This window comes from Xiphophorus maculatus, chromosome 23 (genome assembly GCF_002775205.1).
Source record: "Xiphophorus maculatus strain JP 163 A chromosome 23, X_maculatus-5.0-male, whole genome shotgun sequence".
Taxonomy (NCBI): Eukaryota; Metazoa; Chordata; class Actinopteri; order Cyprinodontiformes; family Poeciliidae; genus Xiphophorus; species Xiphophorus maculatus.
Window position 1 is genome coordinate 14,278,082 of NC_036465.1, and position 21,543 is coordinate 14,299,624.

Sequence of the window (21,543 nt, forward strand, 5' to 3'; positions counted from 1 at the left end):
TGACACATAAAAACAAACTCTTCCATCTCCTTAACAGAGCTCCATGGCAAATGCATGTATCAGGTTTTAAAAGCATCTGGAAAACAACTAGGCCAAACACAAACATTAAAATATGGCATGCAGTTTTAGATAAAAAAGAAAAACCTTTTTACAGTAGATGGGCTCTGAAGAGAGACTCCACAATATTTAAAGTAACGTTTCCACAGGTTGCAGTTAAATAAGTAATACAATTGTACACAAAAGTTCAATAACTAATAGAAAGTAGACTTTAATCCATGTGAAGAAAAGCAGACATTACACTACAGCAGGGGTCTCAAACTCCAGTCCTCGAGGGCCGCAGTCCTGCAACTTTTAGATGTGCCTCTGCTGCACCACAGCTGACCGGAATAATTAGGTCATTAAGGCTCTGGAAAACTGATCTACACAAGCAGGAGGTAATTAAGTCAATTCATTCCAGTGTTTTGTACCTGTGGCACATCTAAAAACTGCAGGACTGCGGCCCTCAAGGCCTGGAGTTTGAGACCCCTGCACTACAGTGATTTTTGCAAGAGAGCGTTTTATGTAATCTGTCCCTGCTTTCAACAGAAATATTTCCATCAGAAAGATTCCCTATGAATGGCTGCAAAGAAAAATGTTGCAGTTCTAGTAATCCGTATTGTATAGTGGCTGTATTTATATGCTACAATGTATAACTCTGTATGAACACTTTTAGTTTCGACGAGGATCAGCATCATTTTAATAAGCTTATGCAGTAACACAACCTTCTTTACCTCCCGTGTTGAATGGTTAAGGAGTTGGAGAAGTGTGGAACAAATTCCTAAATATTCCAACTATTGGAACAAATTCCTAAATACGCCATGTAGTTTAGATTCTGAACTCTGGTTTTTCACTCACATATGAGACACTGTCTACTCCACCACGAGATGCTTCTTTTCAATAATCTACGTCAGGTTTATTCGGGAATCTTCAAACGAGCCGATGAGGTAAGAAAATAAATGGTATGAAGGAAGAACCTGGGTGTTTAGAGCATTCCTTTGCAGGACACACAGGAGAACCATCTTGTGCAGGACTTCGAGGCGCTCATAGTTTCAGTGAGTTAACCTCTATGATCTGCTGCAGGATGTTGTCCACGTCTGCTGTCTCTAAGCTGATACCGGCCAGGTCCAGCTGGGGCAGCAGGGCTGTGAGGAGCACCACCACGTTGTTACGGATGTCACGCAGATTCTGCTGAGATGATCTGATGGGAGAAAAGACAAATCGTCATTAAAGTGTTGAATTGCCAACACTTTAAAAATCAGTTTTAAGCACAAACTGATTTGATCAATTTAAAATTGAGAGATTTTTTTTTAACAGTGGTTTCCAAAATATTTTGTTACAAACTCAAACTTCAAACTGTTTGATTTGGATTGTCATAGATTGACACAAAGTAGCACAAAATGGTGAAGCTATAAAAGGGCCTCTTCTAAGAAAATGATAAACATTTAAAAAATGTGGCATTCTGCCTCCTTTATTTGGAAATCCCCAAATAAAATCCACTATTGCTAAATGCTCTTAGAAGTCTGATTAAGGTCTCTGGTTTGTTAGAAGCCAGTAATAAAAAACACAAAGCTGTAGGTTTTCTGGGTTATGGCTACCAGCTTCTGTCCATCCTTTTATGCCAAACAGCAAAGTTCAGTCGGTTTGGAGTATCTGAGACAATCAGTTTTCAAGTCCATTCTCAGATTCTCAATTGGATTTAGGTCTGGATTTGACTGGACCGTTTCAGATCACGATTATTCCTTAATGTAAATCGCTTCATTGCTTGTGTGTTCAGTCTCATTGTTCTGACGGAGGGTGAACCTTTTCGCCAGTTTTTTGCAGCTTCTAAGAATTTATTCTTCCAGACGCGCCATGTTTTCACCTCCATCCATTACCTGATCAACTTTGACTAGTTTCCTTGTCTCAGCTAAAGGAATGTTTCACCACATAGAACCTTTACAGCTTTAAATATATTTTTTACTTAGACTGAGTTAAACACGCCAAACCTTTCAGATTTCAATAAAAACAAAACAAAACAAAAAGCTCTAAAAACGACCTAATTTGGTACACCATGTAAAATCCCAGAAAACACAAAGATGAAGAGGAAGAATGGTCCATGTCTATCTTGTGTGTGTGTGTTACTGCGCTGTCTGAATATCTTAAATACTTACCTGCTGTCGTCACAGGTGTCACCGTCACTCGCTCTCACTCTGCTCTGACCTTCACTCCTCTCCTTCCTCGGTCTGCTCTCCAGAGCTGCAGCCACGTCCGGCACTGAGGTGGAGCACTGCTGGACACAGAGCATTTACAGGTTGCTGCACGAGGCTTCCAGGTTCCACTTTCATACTTTCCCAATTAGCTTTTTAATTGACGCTACTTTTCTTCTTGTCTAAATTTGAAAAACAGATTTTCTGCAGTCAAATTACAGCATAAGCACAAGGACAATGTATTTAATTTAGATTTGCTATTGATACCGCATTGCTTAACAGGGTTTGCTCAGCCATTCTGAAACAACAAAAGAGTAAATCAAAGGAATGACATGTTCAAAGAATAACTGAATACACCAAACTGACTACATAGATAAAATTGTAAATATATTTCTAATAATCTGTGCGGACCTCAACTATGACTGTTTGGCAGCCGACGTCCTTGCTGGTTGTGGACGGTGTCGGTCTCCGCATCCCTTCTTTCTCAACGCCATCAGCTGTAGTCATGGTGCCTTGAGTTGTCTTGGAGACCTCCAGCCCGAGAAGGCTCCGTAGTCGCTCGGCTTCCCTCTCCAATGCGGCCAGCTTCTGCACTTTAGCTTCCCGCTCGCCCAGTTCTGGAGGCAGCACCTTGCTCTGCGGCCGTTCTGTCCTCAACGGAGACACCATCACAGTCTGGGTGGCCAGCGGCGAGTAGGTCCAGGTGTTGGACGGGGTTTGCTGCAATGCGTTTGACTTCTCCACTTGGCTGCTGCTGTCCTTTTTGAATGTGTTTGTTTGCTTCCCAGTAGGAAAATCCTCCGTGGGGCTTCCTGACTGCTCCGGTCTCCAGCGCTTTTTCGTGTAGGTGAAAATAGGTCCAGACTTTCTCTTGCGACTAAAGAACATAAAGAATACTTGATTACAGTTGCTGTGTTTGAAAATGTATACACACATTTAATCTTTTCTTCAAACTCAACCTGAGCACTGTTCATAAACCTACGTTTAACTACCTGACTTAACATGTTTTTTCATGAACAACAGCACCCCCTTGTGGTGATTCAGTTTTTCCCACCTGAAAGTGTCTGTGTGCTCCTCTTCCTTCTCCGCTGTCTCCCTCTTTTTCTCGTCCTCCTTGTCTTCAAGCTTCTGATCATTTTCCCCTTCTCTACGTTCATCCTTCTGTTTAATGACCGTATCTCTTCCAGAAGCCTTCTCTTCTGTGTGTGTTTCCGACTGAATCTTTGCATCATTTGTGTGAGTGTCTTTATGCAAATCCGCCTCGTCCTGTTCCAGTCTCTGTTCATGCTTACTGTGTTCAGGTCTGTGTTTGGATGGGGAATAAGGCTGCTCTGATGAAATACATTCATCCTTCGCCACTTGTTTCTCCGAGTGCCACGCCTGCAACACAACCAGGTGTGCTCATAAAACCTTACAAATGCAGTTTGGGAAAAAAACAGTTGCTAAAAACATCACGTACCTCTTGTGAATTTTCTCGTTTTCTGCTTTTGGAGTGCTCTCTGGAAGGAAACAAAAGCACAGTGAGACACTGGAAGCACGGTGAGTTTATACGTCATGGTTAGATGCAAACAGAGACGTTCACAAGTCAATTTTCCCAAGAGTCTGAAATAAGCTTTTTCTCAACAATTGCGCACCATTTAGTTTGCTTACAACACAGAATTGCTATAGGTTAGGAATACAAATCCTTTCCTTGTCCTTAGTAGTGTTGTAGCCAAGACCATTTAACCTCTGTTTTGGTCTTCTAAGATTTGTTTCAGCGTGCAAAGAGTTTTGAGGAGCAGCAAATTAACCTGAAAATGAAATTAAAGTCTAATATTTATCCCATTAGAAACCTAAATGGACAGTTTTGTTCAAAGAAAGTAATGGCATGATCACCTTTTAATGTCAGATTTCTGAAAACAAAATGTTTCTCATCTCGTCTTTATAATGCCTACTTAACGCCTTTTGTTGTGAAACTGGCTCACACAATACAAGAAATGATTTATTAATGAAGCGAAACAAACCTGTCCAAACGAACATGAAGAGTGAGTCAGAATGCGATGAGTGAACGTAAAAACTTCAGAAAGATAGAACAGGAATTGCTTTAAGTTCAGTAAGTGAGAAATCTCTCCAAATAATGCCACTATCTAAGCATCGCATAGCATTAGCATACGTACTTAAAATGATGCATAAAACTGGCAGACTTTGAATTTATTTTAATTTTAATTCAAACATGACATTTTAACAGAAATAAGTTGAACGCTTTATCGCCATTCTGCTTGTTTATTTATCTTTATGAAGAGAATCTTAGCAACATTAAGTTGGAGAAGAAAGAAATCTAACTTTAATATTTTCTCATTTTAAGCCACTTTTTAGTTTTACTTTGAGACTCAAATTACTGAGAGTCTGTGGCTTTAGACTGGTGGGTTAATTATTTTTCCTCATTCTGTAGTCTTGTAGTTTACAAGCATAGCAGACCATTAATGGACAAACTGTATCCAGCTTTACGTGAGGGAATGTCCTGAAACTCCCCATTAACCTGCTGGTGCTGCACTAACCACTTCTTCCTACCTAAATCTGTCAAAACACGTTCCGCTTCTTGACAGATTTAGAGACTTTTTTTTTTTTTAGTGTTCCCAGTTACTTCCAAACAAATGAAGCTGAAGTCTACAGTGAAAAAAAAAACTTCCTGATAATGACTTGCATTAAATTTGCACTCTTTCTTCCGACTCTCTAAGCCTTTGCATCTTCCTTAATCTTTCTGTTTATGTTCACTATTTAAGATACTTTGTAAATGCAAGCCAGTAACAAATTTTACTAAATCAGTTATAACATTATTACATTTTTTATGATAATACTCCTATGGTTAGAAGTGCTTCTTAAATAAATAATAGGAGTTACACATGTTGATGCACACTGCCAGTCAGCTGGCTGAAGTAAGGCTCCTACATGTTTCCCTTTGCTTACAGGACAGAAATATCCAGAATAGTAGAAAGGTCAAGGTATTTAGGACAACAGTCAGTGTTCATGTCTTTGTTGTTAAAGCAAGATAATAAATATAACCTTTATTTATTAACCTTAATAGTCAAAGTATTATTTTGGAGATAGTAGGTGATTTTAGGATTAAAAGAATTTAATCTTGTTTTTAACACTAAATTTCATCCTATGGAAAATTCATACCAGGTCAACTTTACCTGTCTTATGCTGAGACACTGCTAGGCAGTTTCTCAGCTCTAATAAAAATCTTAAGATTGTAAGATTCATGTGACACCACTGCTATTCCCTCCAATTAGACCAAAAAGCTGCAAAGTTATGTGAATGTGCTAAAATATGTAGAGGTTTCTCTGAGTGTAAAAGACTGCTTCCATATAATCTCACTGTCTTGTGACAGAACGTGTAGATCAGGACGTGCAGGTACGCCGAGCTGGCAAGAGACAGCCTGTCTGCTACCTCCAACTTACATGGCTGCAAGGCATCCGCTCCTGTTCTCATTAAGGAACCGCTGCAACTTTCACCATGTAATGAAAGGATTAACTTTTGACTTTATATTTCTGTTCTTTTCTTTTTTGCCTGTGATGGTTAATCATTTTGTAAAACGATACCTTTGTCGGTATCTAAGATATCAAACAAAGGGGTGTAACTCGGAGCCTTGCTCCAAATGTTGGTAGGTGAAGGTCATCTTGAGGAGTGGAACTCGGAAGAGGATGCGTGGTTTCAAAAACAGGGTGTAAATTTTGTGTCTGCCTGCGAGCAGCCAGAGGAACATTGCTTGTAAGACATTTCTCTCCTTAGATTTAATTTAACTCTCAAAGACAAAGGATTAAGGTTTCATCGTCTCTCACCTAAAGGAGATAGAGATTTGTCCTAAAAGTCGACAGATTTGCTATTTCTGATGGGAAAAAGAATCAAAAATACTTCAATATAACACAACTCTCAAATGGCTTGCACATCAAACCACAGCATTCTGTTCTGTTCTGAAGTAAAATATTTAACTAGGTCAAAGTCAGCAAAGGCAGGATAAGGCATGATCATTTTTAATTTGCTTCCTGTGAGCCCCATTAAATTATCATCCTATTCCTGCGTGGTGTTTCAAGGTGCAAGAACGTAAATGTTCAGTAGACAACGCTCTAGCTTTGCTTTTCTGTGCTTCTTATACTGCGGCAAATATGACTTAATCTCAAGCAAAGCAAGAGAGGCAGATTTGTTAAAGCACGACCAAAGTTGGGGAATTTTCAGCACACAAACTCAAAAATTCAATCTGCTTTCGATGAGTGAACGCACCATCTCTAAGCCCCATAGAAATACTTCTCTGTGTGAAGTTGTTAGACTGGAAAAAGACTACCTAGTAGTTGGTTATTTTCTAGTGTTAGTAAAGTGTATAAAACTGAAGTCAGAGGAAACACAGATATTAAAGGTAATTTGAAAGAAAACAGAATTTTCTGAAATGCGTCTAGAAATACCTCAGGTTCATTAAGGTTGCAGGTGAACCAGAGAGAGCCAGACTTTCAATACATATATATTACATTGGAAAATTATTCTGATTTAAATATTTGAGCTTTCATCCTGTATTTTATGAAACATGCAAGATTTGAGAACATTCTTTTCACTCTTGTTATTAAGAGAAATGACCAAATAGAGATCTAAGCTGAAGTATGATAAATATGTTATGAAGGTAAAACTACGCCATGCTCAACACAGCCATGAGCGACGTTCTAGGAAATGCTAAAATATCTTTAGTCAATTCAGCCAAATGGAAAAAAATTTGGCAGAACTGTGAGGCATGTGTAAACATTTTGGTGTGGAGTTTTGACTCTATGGACGAAACTAATTTTCAAGAAGGAAACAAAGGATCCAACTCTGGAATTTGACCTCAGGAAACAGGCTGAAGCACAGTCTGAGCCTGCCCTGCAATGTTGTTATCTTATCTGGTTTCTCACACCACTCCGTGACCTCCTGAGTCCCACGCACCTCCAAATATGGTCAGTTCTGGTCATCTCACATCCTAAGCTAAATGCTGAGGCTTAAAAGTATGAGGCCACAAAACCACTACAGTGGGTTACAGCGGCAAAGCTCATTTCCCATCCACACTACGTAACGTTTGCTTCTTATGCATGTATGTTAAAATTGAAACACTTTTGGAAGGAAAGCCCCAAGCATATGGAAAGTCTGAATAAATCACAGTCTGTGTGAGGATTTGAGTTTTTCCGTGTGTTTATTTTAGGTTCCTGTGTCTTTTGAGTCTCTGTGTTGTCCTGTCTACCCCTCGATTGTTCCCAGGTGTGTCTCTTCCCTGATTACGCTCTGTGTATTTAATGCCACCTGTGTTTCTGTGTCTTTGTCGGGTCCTTGTTGATTTTGTCTAGTTCCTGTCGCGTCTTGGTTTTTGTTACCAGTGCTACCAGTGGTGAGCTTTATCCTTCCTGCTCAACCTGTGCTGAATGGACTTTGAGATTATTTGTGCATTCTTCACCATTAGACCGTCATCATTTCTCTCAACAACTGGTTCCACTGCGTCTGCCTCACCACCTCACACCCCAGGTTCATGACAGTCTGCATTTCATTTAAAGCAGATTAGTAATTTTAAACCCACTATAGTGGAAAAAAACCTAACTTTTTGCATCATTCCCACTAATTTCCAAAACAGGAAGTTACTACCATATATGGAGGACGACCTTTTGTCCCCTATGACGTCATGTTTAAGGTTATGCCCTTCTGTTGCTATAAATGGAATATGATCTGTTGTCTGGACTAAATATGCTTTTTAAACAGTATTATGTCCAGTGTATGTGAATGGATGGAGAACTAGAGCTACAAACACTATTTATGCAGCAAACATAGGGGGGTTCAGTGGATGTAAGGATGATTTTTTGTTGGTTGAACACTGTGTTATGCATCGACACTAGATTATTTTCTTCAGAATGTAACATTGTAGCTCTCTGACAACCTTTGGCAGCGAAAAACATGAAAATATTTGCCTTTTAGCTCAGACATAAGCGATATTCACTCCACCACTTGCGTGTTGTGTATGACAAACTCACTGAGTCACACTTCAGTCAAATCTCACAGTGGAAAAAAAAAGAGAAGCTTTTCTGATTATCAGATGCATGTCCTGTCACATGGAGAGCCTAGCCTTCACGTTTAAGAGCAAGAAACCGAAAAATGGAAACCGCAAGATAGTACACACATGCACGCAGGCGCACAGGAAGGCAAGTCGTGTGAAAAGGTCTGCGTGAGAGGTCTTATGAAAAAGGAATTTACAGTTTCTTGTGGCTTTTCTGGTAGCTGGGTGTTAACTGTTCCCCGCTCTCCTCAGCTTCCTCTGGCGATGAGCAGCTTCTGCAAAACCATGAGGCCCAACACAACATCAGTCACTGCTAAAATACAGCTTGGCTGAAAGTCACCAAAAAAACCCCAAACACTGCCAGTCAAAACATCACATGCAAAGAAGCAGAAGTTGCATTCACTTTTTAAATTAAGTGGAAAACAAAACAAAAGTCTAATAAAAGTGAATATTTTCCTACTGGAAGCAATGTAAAAATGCTCCACCTGTAACGTGGATTGGGATTCTGGCTGCAGGTCCAGTTTTCTGGCATGACCTTGTATTGGTGTGGTGGGACACTTCGCCATTTCAGACATTCCTCACACTGTAGCCACGCAGGACTCCTGCAAAGACAAGCAAAGCTGGTGGTTAGCTGAAGAATTTATAAGATTATTATGATTATGGATATTATAGCTCAGTATTATGGTTGAACAGCCACAAAGAAAGTCTTTTTTGATGAATTTCCAGTGTATTTCCTAGTCTTAAAGAAGTCCGTTCATCCTTCATTTTCAAGCAGATACTTGAAGATTTTGGGACAAAACTGACCAGGATGGATTCAGCCAATGGATGGACAGAGACACTTTCAAGAGTCACTACTTATTTGAGGTCATTTAAAGTTTTCCATTAACTATATCTCACATCTCCATTTAGGAAATTGGGGATATAGGTTGAAAAACAAGAATATACATTTTTCATTTGCTTATAGAGTTGACATGTTAGCAAAATGTCACAGGTAATAAACATAATCAATACATTGAACGTGAAGAAAAAGAACTTGCATACAATCTTATCAGGAATGCTAGACAGATAAGAGATAAAGAGATGCATAGACTTTTAAAGAGAATAACTTAATAAATAAGTACATTTTGTTACTGTAACTAGAACAAATAGAGAACTGAATTTCTCATGGTTGTCCTGGAAACAGTGAGTATGTACATGAGATTACATAAATAAATGAGTGTCTGACCGTTTTGTGCTTCATATATAATGATTAATATTTTGTGAGGAAATTCTGAACTCAGAAGGAAGGCAGTGTGATGAATATAAAACACATTGTCTCTTGTTTCAACTCACTAACATGGAAACAGAAATCTGTAGGAGTTGTGAATGAGAGGCTTTGTCTAGGTTAGTAAATAAGGCAAAGGAAGTTCATTTGCATAGCATCACTCCTGCGCAAGCCAATTCATAGAGCTTTGGAGTGGATCACAGGAAATGCATTAAAACAACAACTTTACTTAAAAAAAATCTCCGTACATTAAACATTTAAAAGCGTTGACTTACATTATACAAATATTAGAACACATTAGTTTGTTCTCACACTTACAAGATATGTCACTGATCAAGCAAACAGTTAATGCTCAGATTCTTTGATTGAAGCACAAAAATGTCTTAAGCCCTGATTTAAAGGAACCAACAATTTCTGCACTTCTCAGGTTTTCAGAGAGTTTGCTCCAGAACTGATTAGCATTAAAGCTAAATGCCTCATTGTCCCAGAAACCATGAGTAAGCAGGTTTTCAAAGACCAGAAGGGTCAAAATGGTTCACACTTGACAAGCAACTTGGTGATCTTGTCCCAAGGCCTTTCAGTGCTTTTTAGACCAATAGCAGCATTTACCCTTTGTCAAAATGGGAGTTAGTCTATTGATTTAAGAACAGGTGTAACATGATCCAGTTTCCTGTTAGCCAGGACTCTAGCAGCACCATTTTGGATGAAATGCAGCTTCCTGGTTGACAAGCATACACTAGTTTTTTGTCTCATGTTGACAGAAAAGCCAAAAGGTAACAATCAGCCAGTCCAGTCAAGCCAATTCTGTGACTTTTTTAAATGCTGTGGCTTAAAAGACAAATGCAACTGAATGAAAAACGGGAAGAAAATTAATCAAAAGTCTGAATAATGTCCGCTTGAGGAAGTAATGAGATGAAAATAATAATGGAGTGAGAATAGAGCCTTGAATGTTGATGAGTCCAGAGCTCACAGTTGTTGTTAGCAGTGATGTAATAAAAATGAGGTCAGACATTTTTATTTGCATAGCACAGAAGAGGTAAACCAAAGACTCACATGTCCGCCTCCTCTTCGTCTTCACTGCCTTCTTTATCTAGAGCCTGAAACTCTCGCTCCCTGGCCCTCTTCTCTGTGACTTCCCTCCAGTAGTCGTTAAGTTTAAGACCCAGAGCACCAAGGGTGAGTCTTGACAGCAGAAAGAAAACAAAGTCACATATTTAACATTTTTTCCCCTAATTTTCTAAAGACAAAAACACAAAGTAAAAGCAGATAAGGCAAACTAAGCTTTGTTTTAATGTACCTGTATTCTTTAGTGTACTCAAAGTCCTGCTTGTTGTGAGCAGGTTTGAGAAAATTACACTCAATGATGCCGATCACCCCGATGCCTACCCTTTGACCCGAGGCCTGCAAACAAAACAACAACAATGAGGTAGAATAATACTACCTCATTCATCCATTCATAACATGCCAAGTACATAAAGTATTATAATTTTTGTCACCTTTAGCTGGCAGCCCACTTTCTCGTAGGCCTTAATGAGTCGGTTCCTGTGGTACATCATGATGCCATAGTGCTCCTTCTTTTTAGGGTTTACGCCAAAAGTCACCTTCACTTTTTCTTTCTGATGAACACCAGTAAGGGAGAAACAGCACTACACATGGGCACGCTTCAGATTTTCAAAATAAAAAACTAAAACATGATTAAACTCACATACCTTTGCTCACTAAGTAGATGTAGGGCAATGCAGAAGCCAAATAACAATTGGCATTTTTGATAATATAACTTGAGGGAGATTTTATAATGGATCTTTCCATTATTTAAAGTATTTTTATCTTCTGTGCATTCACTGTTTTAAGGCAGCTAACTCAAACTGATAACTCAGTGCTGCATTAAAATTGTTCAGTCTGGATTATTAATTTTCTAACACTTTTCATCCTCTTTGTATTGAATAGAGAACATCACCCTTGCAAAGTGCCTTAGAATCCTTAAAGGAAGGCAGTGTGTTGAATATAAAACACTCTAAACAGAATTAGATATTTTTATTCACTGAAGAAAAATATCCCATTATTAAGGAAACAATTGTGACTTTCATCAATTTCAATAATAATAATAATAATAATAATAATAATAATAATAATAATGTTTTTAATCTAAGCCTTTTTTTAAATGAAAACTTTCCGTTTTCAGCTGTATCAGTTAATTTTATAATCCATGATTCCCTGTTAATAAATATAAATGACTTGATTAAATACTTGAAACCAAGAGCTTCCGACTTCTGGTTAGTTTGAGAATATATATGCAAATAACACAAGGATACACTAAACTGCGGTTTGTAGACGTCATGTTCGATGTGAGTCAGACTCTTGGACACCAACTTGGCCAGGACTTTCTTCCCTCTTAGGATGACCTGCGTCCGTGGTTTCAGGTACAAGATACTGAGGTAAGCCTGAGAAAAACAAGCAAACAGAGAAAATGCAAATACTGACATATTTTAAATTCATTTTTTTTCAAATTTATATTTTCTGAGGTGACAAGTTGTCTTAATTGAGAGTAAAAGAAAACACAGTTTATAACAAACTTTAAAGTTGTTCCAGAAATTTTAATCCAACACGATTCTTGGAATTTAAAACAGGTAAAACAGAGCTGTATTAGTTAAACCCTCCAGGCTGATTCAAAAAGGAACTGGGGCAGGCTTACTAGAAAACCGCAGAGGTTTTTGGTGGTGGAGAGGTTCTTGCTTTCTGCTTGAAACTGGAGCTCAAAATGCTAAACTTATCCTTTTCTCCCTTATGTGTGTTGGGCTCACCTTGACCTGAACCACAGCCACTGCACCTGTTTCAGTCTGGGCCTGCTCAAAACTCTTTAGTCCTCAACTCAGCTTTGTGAGCTACCCAGGGCTGTGAAGAGGCATTTGCTCTCTTACAAATCTCTTCTGTTTTTGATTTTTTGTCAAACTTTTGTCAAATGTTAATGTTCATTTTCATAGGAAAACCCCTGCCATCAAAACCAGCCTGGCCTATGAAGCCTGTTCCACCAAACCAGTCCAAACAACTGGTCACCAGTTCTTTGGATTTCTAACATGCCAAGCTTTAGCTCTGGTCTGGTCCTAGTGCCAATCCAGTACCAGTTTGCTGCTGGACCAACTAGTGGAAGATCAGGAAATCAAAAAGTTAAGAAATGGATTCATCATTTGAAAACTGCTTTTTTCCTGTTTTTTACGCTGGTTGCTGCAAAAACCAAAAAAATTAACTAAGTATTTTCTAGTGCAAATATCCTAGATAACTAATCTATAAGTAACTTTTCGGCAAGACATAGGAGCTTGCTTTAAGTCAATAAACCTTTAATTTTAGTAATGAAAAACACTAGTACCACTAGCACTTTTACAGACATTTTCCCATGTTATAAGTGAAAAGGTCTGGAACTAATAATCTGTGACTTAAAAAAAAACTCTGAGCATCTGAATTTGTGTTTTTGCTGTGATATTTTCGTCTGATGTGAATTAGTTTCACACTCTGAATCACTTAATGTGTATATGTTTTTCTTTGAAACATTTCACATTGTTTTACAATTAACACAGTTTGATGCAAAGTAAGTTGTCAAGCTAACCAAGTTGGTCAGAGCCAAAATCAGCCAGAGCCAAAAGTGAGCTGCTTCATTGAGCTCACTTTCTGTCCATAATAAGAACTAGAGAGTGCTGCAAATAAACAAAGCAAGCTAAAGCGTTTGCTAGCTGAGCAGAAACCAAGGCGTCTTAGAGAAGAGCAACCCTCACCCCTAGCTGCTGCAGGAGAATAAAACCTGCCTACTTTAGTGTGAAAACATACGAGTAGCTAAACACAGCTGGATAGGGACGGGTTGAGTGTTACCTAGCAACCAGGAGCTATTTTTGTGAAGGCTAAAACATTCGGAAGCAAGATGAGGAAGTGCAGCAGATTGCTTCTGAAATATCTCCAGCAAAAACTCGACGATTTATGCGTGATTTAAGCAAAGCAGCAGCTCCCTCTTTTCCCTTCACTCCTGTAACTTATTTTATTCTTCCAGGTTTGTAACTTTGATTCATATTTCATGTTATGTTAAAACTGAGCTGAACTGAAACAGGAAATTACTGTGGCAGAAGCCGAGGGGTCTTTTCAGTCAGGATGTACGTAATCCTTACACTTACTAAGAGGAAGTCCACAGAATGCCGTTAAAAGCAGCCAGCTCATCCAAAAACAAGAGTCCTGATGAAAATTAAAAACAGATCACATTTCTCCTGCTTTGGCTTCCCTTCATTGGCTCCCTGCTAAATCCAAACACAATTTAAAATTCCCCTTCTTACATGTAAATCCCTTAATAATCAAGTTTCATCACATATCAGATAACTGATTATCTTGATCTATCTCGAGTTGTGGTGCTATAGGTTTAGGCTCCTGGAGGACAAACTGACACTGCTACTTTCTTCTTCTTCTTCTCTCAAATTTGCATTATTTGCTGTTATTTCAACTGTTAAATTTATGTTTCTGTGTGTTTTTCTATTCATAGAAGCTAAAACTGTCTTGGTGCTCTGAGATTCTGCTTTATGCAGACTATTCAAAATGTTCAAAAATCTAAGGAACTCTAGAGACACCGTTTAAGTACAGCTTTAGGTTAAACATGCTGCTTATTTACTTTGTTGTTTGGGAGGTAGTAAGGGGAATTGAGCTCATTTCTAGTAACTCCTATTTTCAGCCAAAAATGCAAGGCTGCTGAGCTATGAGCAGTATTGTACTTAAGCTTTTATCTGCTCAGTGAGATGCTGTTTGTTGTGCCAAAGATTCAACAGACGTAATGGGTTTCACAGCTGTAACACAGTCAGTGTGTTCTGAAATGACTCTTGATGTGCTCACCACGGTAAAATAAACACAATGCTCCAACAAAGGCTAAATTACTAATTCTTAAAATAAGCAAACGGCTGGCTCACCCTTAGGCTGTAATACATTTCTGGGATGTTTTGCTCAGGTCTCAGGGACCCGTTGCTCCTCAGGCCCTGCTTCAGGTCCTCGAAGTGGATCTCAGGCAAACGAAAGTCAGTTGAATCGATGTCAAACTCAATCTCAGTTTTACCATCTTTGGCTCTTCATGGACACAAAACAAAGTAAGTGTAAGAACATGTTTCCAGCTCTGAAGCTGCTTTAAATGAATAAAGAATGATCTGATATTTGAAGTTAAACGGCTGTAAAATCAAGTTTGAATTACAGAATCAACTTTGACTTAAAACTCCTTCTAAATGATCACGCAGCCATTTTTTCTAATCTGAGGTGCTACATGTCTGAGGACAGCGAATATGATCAAGAGGAAGTGAAAAACTATGAGAAACTTAAATAATTTGATTACCATCTTTTTTTTTCAAGATATTCACAGGAAGTGGAAAAAAAAAGACTTGTACTGCTTGTGCCCCAGTAAATGGAGGCTTCTGATAAAGCGGGTCATCATCCTCTAACTTAAACAAGCCTATACACATCTGCTTCTGTATGTATCTGACTAAATTAGTTATTCACACTAAAATGCATTTAAGCTTCATTTGAAACAAACATCGAACACTCAAGTGAAACCAATTCAAAGAAACAATTGTGACACTCTACGATAATGCACATATTTCCCTAAAAACAACACAAAATGTGTCTGTTTCTGACCTGCGGATATTCCATATCAGTATCTTGGTGCCTTTTTTTGAAGGAATGGAGTCAAAGTGGGTGAGTATCTCCTCCTGGGACTTGATGATGGAGTGTTGCAAAATGGCTGCCAGGCTGGCCTCTGAGTCTTCAGTCACAACCAGAGACCATAGTGCTGAGTTAAGGTTCGATCATGTGTTGAAGTTTACATCTAGACAGTGGTGGCTTTTGATAAAGGCAACACGGCTTCCCGCCCAGGGCAAACCTAACTATGGGGCGCCCTGACTGGGATTTCTGTCGCAGACCAAACACAAAAGCTGTCTTGTATTAACCGTAAAATAAAAAAAATGTTTCCCCAAAATAATTGTCACTCTTTGTCACCAATCAGTAGCTAATATTATCACTTTATTAATTCTTAAGAACAGGAAGCTGGCATGTCACACGTACACAAAGTCCGCTCTGACTACAGAAAGAGTTACAAGCTTTTTATACCAGCATCATCACTGAGGGTTACCAAACACACCTGAAGTCTGGGATCCAACATCTGGCTCGGATCAGAACCACTGTAACCTTTCAGTCAGGATGCTGACAAAGCCTGAACATTGAACCCAGAGGAGTGCTCTACCCTTATCTATGTGGTACCGCCGGGTATCCCTAGAACCTCCTGCATGGGTGGAAAAACACAATAGGATCACACTTAATCTAGCTGCTGCTGGGGCAGGGGGGGTGAATACTTTCATTCAGTGTCGAAGAGAAGCTAAATACTAAAACTATACTAACAAACATAAGATTACATTTTTTTGCCCATTTTATTTTTTGGAATCCAATGCCATGTGTGAAGCTGCATCTAAACAAACTTGGGTCTAAGTGAAAAAGTAATTAATCACACCCACTTGTTTATTTAAACAAATGCAATCAACCAGATTTTTGTTTTTTTTTTTTTTTTTTTAAAGTTGAGTACAATTTCACCAGCCAGATTGCAAAATCCATTTGGCAGAACTTCTCTGACAACATGAAGTAGGTCAAAAAGCACATCATGTCCTGATTTAAAATCTGACTGAGCCAAGATAATTCGTGATTAAACACAGGACCTGGGAGTGGGAGAAGTTAGGTTTTCTTTTTTACTTGCAGGTTGTCTTGCCCTTAATGAATGAAATTATCTTGATTAAACTTTGAGAAACAGTCTGTTTTCTCAACAGTTTGTATAGTTTAGGATTCACTTTATTATCGAACAACTGAAGTTCTGGTTGTCAATTCCCGTATTTATAAATGTCAAACCTGAATATCTAAGGAAGAAAAAGTGAGGTTCTGGCTTTCTTATCAATTTTTCATAAAGTAACAATCGCAGCCTCCCAGACCTTGTTATGAGAGGTTTACTGTTTTCCTTCAAAATAATCTCCCTTACAGAGGGGGCCACAAGAGAGCTTTTGCCAAATGAGGAAGGGAACCATGTCTATTTTTTAACAATAAGGCTCTAACTGGCAACTCCTGCAAGCCCTGGACATTGTCCTGCATAATAAAGGCATCGTCTTCTTAATAGAAACAGACTTTTTTCTGTATCAGTGTTTGAAGAAGATGTCTTCTAAAACATTTTGTTTGGATTTAGAGTGATCCACACATGGTTCATCAATCAGAGCATAACAAAATTGGAGAGTATGTCTTCAGATATTTCTTAACCCAGTTTTAATGTTTCAACATTTTTGTCCTGTTCATGTGTGGTCGGGTTTTAAACTCCCTAACCTTGGCCATGTCTCTGAGCCCTGAACACCTTGGATACAACAGAACTGGAAGAAAATGGGTTTGTGGTGGCTTTTCTCAAATCTGTGTCAGTTCATTTACATTTTTTTCAATGTGTCATGTGACCCTGTTGCATATTTTTAACAGGACATTTGATGGTTCTGTGATCGCACCCCAATATCTTTGCAATTTCAGCAGTTCTGCATCCCTGTGAAACACTTTTATCAATTTTGGACTTTTCAGAGCCTGCCAGCTCTAATGTTGTGGTCCGTTTTGCCTGAGGACTGAGCAGCCTAATTATTATGATATAAGGTGTTGATCTCTTCAGACCACAACCTCAATATACAAACCCATATGAATTGGTGAAAACTTGGCATAAGTTACAAAATGATCAAATTTCTCACTTGCCTTATAACTACACAACAGCGTACTTTATTACACATTTACATGCAGGATGGACCCATGGTGGTATTTATGCTAGAGCTGTCGCTGTATCTAGTTGAGAAAAAATAAATAAAATCACACGTATTGATAGTAATCATAACCAACAAACATAAAGTGTGTTGCATCTTAGGTTTTTTAAAAAGGATATTGGTCTGTTGATTGAAGGGGACTATGGGAACAATGACTGCCTGCGCTTTGATGTTTTGCAGGTAGGTCTGAGAGAGAAGTCCCACAGTCTGACAGCCGCCATTTTTGGTGAAGATGAGCGCATCCCGGCCCAGACGCATGGAGCCGGACTTGAAGCCGTTTCCATACAAGCCGATGGCCTGTTGGCTGGCTTTACCTGAGCCTTTTTCTGTGAACCCAAAGCTGGAATGAAACGGGACGACAATACTGATGACACACAATATTTAATTATTCAATTATTAACCAGTGATGAATTACAGTAGTACATTATTGTTTTTTAATTTAATTTAGATATGCTGTGGATTCTTGTGTTTTCCACAAAAATAAAAAAAATAAATGAAAAGAGCCTTTTACTGCGTCCGGAAACACACAATATCACACTCATTCACCACATAAACGTCTTGTTTCAATTCTCACCTCAGCATCTTGTGCAGCTTATTAGGTGTCATCCCGCTGCCATTGTCTGTGAAAGTCAGACAAAGCTGATCGTCGATTTTAACTTCATCTATCCAGATCTGTTTGGCACACACACCGGGGTCTGACGCATTGTCTGGAGGACGAAAAAGGAGAAAATGCAAAACTTAGAAAAGAAAGAAACACACAGGAAGGGGAGGACTGAGATTACAGAGGAACAACTGATAAAAGAGTAACTTCTCCTGCAGATGCTGACAGAGGAGCACAGTTTGGCAACTGATAGGGTGTCCTGTCGTGTTTATAAACAGTGTTTATGTGACCAAAAAAATCCTGCAAGTCTGAACCAGATGGTGGTCCTATAGGGTGCACAATCAATCAACATGTAGATCTAATCTGCACATGTATAAAATGTGCAGATTAATTCTGTAAAATGTTAAAATCCAGGGAATAGCTTCCTAACAGCATAATCAAAAACTGCTTATGCAGGTGCATCTCAATCAGAGTCTCCAGGTGAAAAGAAAATCTACAGACAGATTGGTCTGTTCATCCTTTTGAACTTTCGGGTGTCTTGCACAAGACTTCTCATCAGGTAAGAAAGCAGCCATGTCATGTGAATATCTGTTTTAAAGTCTGTTTAAAATTTGTTTTAGCAATCAGTGATTATTTAAAGTAACGTTCTGCAATGCACTCAAAGTCTCAGACACAAAACTCTGGCTATGTGACTTAGACATGTAATATTTACCAACAGAAAGTCAGACACAGTTCTTTTTACTTTTGGCTAAACATCTATCCTCAAAAGAGATCGGTGTTATAATACACACTTTTTTTTAAAGCAAAATGTTTATTATAATATTTTCTAAATTTAATATTCTATTAAAATTAAATTGATGTGTGATTTGACCAATTTTATAATTATTTGCTTTCCAAATTTGTTATAATACTTAACAACAAACTGATATATTCACCAATCAAAGAGCAGTCAAAACTAAGAACAACCATTTTCTGTCTTCTTGTAAATGTATTCACATAAATCGTTATAGTGGGCCAGATTTGGCCCCGGGGGCCTTGAGTTTTACACATGAGGCTTAACAGTTTGTTGTAATATGTCATGAGACGTGACAACAGTTTAAGAATCTGTACAGCAGCATGAACACTTTGACACTTTTGAGACTGTAGTTGTTTTAAGACGGTACAAGTCTGATCTGGTTTTGGCATGATTCAGTCTAAATATCGGTTCTAGTCTCAACAAATCTGGATTTATATTAAATCAATATGTCAAGAGATTTGTCTAATTCAGGTAAGACACTAACGCCTCATAAACTCTTAGCACAGCCTCAGCTCCAAAATCCTAAACTGTCCCTTTAAATAAAACGTGGGGGATGTAGTTTTGACGGTCAAACGTTTTCTGAGAAGTGGAAGGCAGTTCAATACGTATACTGTACCAAATATTTACAGATTTGAGCACATCTTCACTGAAGGGGTTACGTTTAGCTCCACGACACTTTGCAATGTAAAGCCGTCCTATAGCTTCCGACCGGACAGTGCATTACCTAATAATGACACACAGCACTGATGCAAAGTTTACTGATCTAACAGGACGTCTTCACTGCAGCCCTGTCACAGTTCCTGTTAAATGCCCTGCAGCCAAATAATGGCGGTTGGGTCTTAGCCAATGAGAGCACACAGAGTGGAGGCATGACAGCCCAGAGAGACGCTATAAAGTCACGTTGCACCCCAACAGCGGCGTTTGTGCTTAAAACTCCAGAAAGACTAACAGCAAACTGCTCAGAAAACATCCCTCCAGCAGGGAACGTTTGCAGAATTCACATTATTTTGAATGTACGCAGATGTTCACACTCGAGAATAAAAGAAAGCGTGGTTAGACTGATGAAGTCTGGAGGCTCTAAGAGGAAGTCCATCGCTCCAATTTAGAACAAAGTTTGAGAAACGCGCAGCTTTCAGTGTGCGGCAGCGGAAGAGCGAGCAAAATGAAACCACGAAATGTTGCAACAGCATAATAATACAGAGTGCAGGTGCGCTGTCCTATGCAAAGTTTCTATGTAATCGTGTCATTGCAGTTTACCTATTAACTCTGCCACCGCGCTGAACGGCCAGGTATGACTGGTGGAGTTGCTGTTTAGAAAGGAAGGGCTCATCTGAAAACAAACAAAAACCAAAAAACCAGCCATTAACGCTTCTTCTGATGTTCTTAAATCAACGTCCTTCTTTGGAGCAGAAATACATGTTTGTGATGTTTGAAAAACTTACGGAACTGAGGCGAATCCCCTGCTCGCTTAACCTCGCCATGTTTTCTCTGTGATAATATTGCTTCTGAGAGCAGGTACGTAACTTCACACGGCAGAGTGGGTGCGTCCTGTGGGTCGCAGACAGAGGAAGTGCCGCATTTAAACATTTAAACCGACTTCGAACTAACTCACGACACATCGCTGACGTCCGAGTGCATCTTTTCTTTTAGGGGTAGTTACGGATGAATCACATAGTTGATCTTTTTCCCTCCCCGTTTGCAGTTATCGTGTTTAAGCCAGGGCACGATTGTGGTTTGGTGAGTGCTCTTATTTTCATATCTGTCGCAAAGTGAGTCTGAACTGCATGCGACAGGACAATAACAAATCCACAAAACTGATAACAACAACAACAAAAATCTTGCTTTACCTCCTGGATTAAAATGAAACAATCTAGTTTCGCAAATAGAATATTGTAACGACTTTGTTCTGTGTAGTATATTTTAGAAATGTACCAAGAAATAACTTTTTTAAATAATAAAATCAAGAGAAGCCCAAACAGATTAAGCAGCAAAAGGTTCAAAATATAATAAGAATAAGCAATAATGTTACACCTCAGCCTTGAAAACATTGCAAACCCCCAAACTTACTCAAGAGTCTGGGAAAGAGTCACAAGGTGTGGGTTGTGGGTGAAGTCAATGTTTTAAGATTCTCCAAATACAAACACTTAAAAGCCATAAACTACAACTATTTTATAGCTTATGTTAAGTCCTTCCAGGAAAAAGGACAATAGCAGAATCGTCTTACCTTTGCTAAGGAGAAAAAGGATTGGAATATTTGCTCAGAGTTGCATAGTGAGCTTTGCATTTCATTTGGAAATTTCATTTGGCAAAATCCAAGTTGATTAAGGTCCTGTGTGAAAAGTGTACATTTAGGGATGAACAGAGTCATGTTACCTGCTGGTGTTAGTCCACTGTGTTTTCTAAAGTCTACTGTCAGTGTATTGACTTTAAGAACACCGAGCTTCCTGTTGACTAACAAGCTTTTCAGAGACAGAGGTTTTCTTGTTCCACAGGACTTGTCACCTGCCTACACGGCCAAAAGCACCAATACTTTGTTCTCCACAGAGTCAGTGAACTTGACTGGCCAGTAAACTCTCATGACCTAAACCACCTGGAGAATTTAAAACTGAACTAATGGGTTTAATTAACTGTAACGCATAGTTATAAAAATTATATATAAATATGTCACGCTGTGTCTTATTAATATATATATAAATCTCATTTTCTAAATTAACTCGTTGAACTGAATCAACTTTCCGTAATGCTATCACTTATTGAAAGTCCACCGTATATTTCAGCAGTA

The 21,543-nt window shown here is 38.8% G+C and overlaps 1 protein-coding gene across 3 annotated transcripts; it reads right to left on the bottom strand.

Moving 5' to 3' along the window:
• Nucleotides 1-451: 451 nt before the first annotated feature.
• On the bottom strand, nucleotides 452-21,304 carry LOC102225471 (MORC family CW-type zinc finger protein 3-like). 3 transcript variants are annotated; one of them, XM_014471677.2, is made up of 17 exons: nucleotides 20,204-21,304; nucleotides 20,019-20,091; nucleotides 17,939-18,071; nucleotides 17,484-17,704; nucleotides 15,176-15,323; nucleotides 14,464-14,617; nucleotides 11,842-11,970; nucleotides 11,026-11,145; nucleotides 10,827-10,930; nucleotides 10,583-10,711; nucleotides 8,751-8,867; nucleotides 8,463-8,540; nucleotides 3,685-3,724; nucleotides 3,280-3,605; nucleotides 2,637-3,102; nucleotides 2,190-2,308; nucleotides 452-1,237 (listed from the first exon to the last, which is right to left on the bottom strand). In XM_014471677.2, the coding sequence occupies exons 1-17, from the start codon at nucleotides 20,378-20,380 to the stop codon at nucleotides 1,081-1,083; spliced, it is 2,691 nt and encodes an 896-aa protein (XP_014327163.2). In that variant the 5' UTR covers nucleotides 20,381-21,304; the 3' UTR covers nucleotides 452-1,080. The 3 variants fall into 3 exon arrangements, with proteins under 3 accessions (XP_014327163.2, XP_023184622.1, XP_023184623.1); XM_023328854.1 differs by having other exon boundaries at nucleotides 2,190-2,305; nucleotides 20,204-20,766; XM_023328855.1 differs by lacking the exons at nucleotides 20,019-20,091; nucleotides 20,204-21,304 and having other exon boundaries at nucleotides 17,484-17,690; nucleotides 17,939-18,031.
• Nucleotides 21,305-21,543: the final 239 nt, after the last annotated feature.

Coding starts and splice junctions, on each gene's coding strand:
- LOC102225471 (XM_014471677.2), bottom strand. CDS start 20,380: ATGTGTCGTGAGTTAGTTCGAAGTCGGTTTAAATGTTTAAATGCGGCA. Junction 17,705..17,938: donor AAGCTGCACAAGATGCTGAG/GTGAGAATTGAA, acceptor GTTTCATTCCAG/CTTTGGGTTCACAGAAAAAG. Junction 15,324..17,483: donor CCCCTTCAATCAACAGACCA/ATATCCTTTTTA, acceptor ACTCAGCACTAT/GGTCTCTGGTTGTGACTGAA.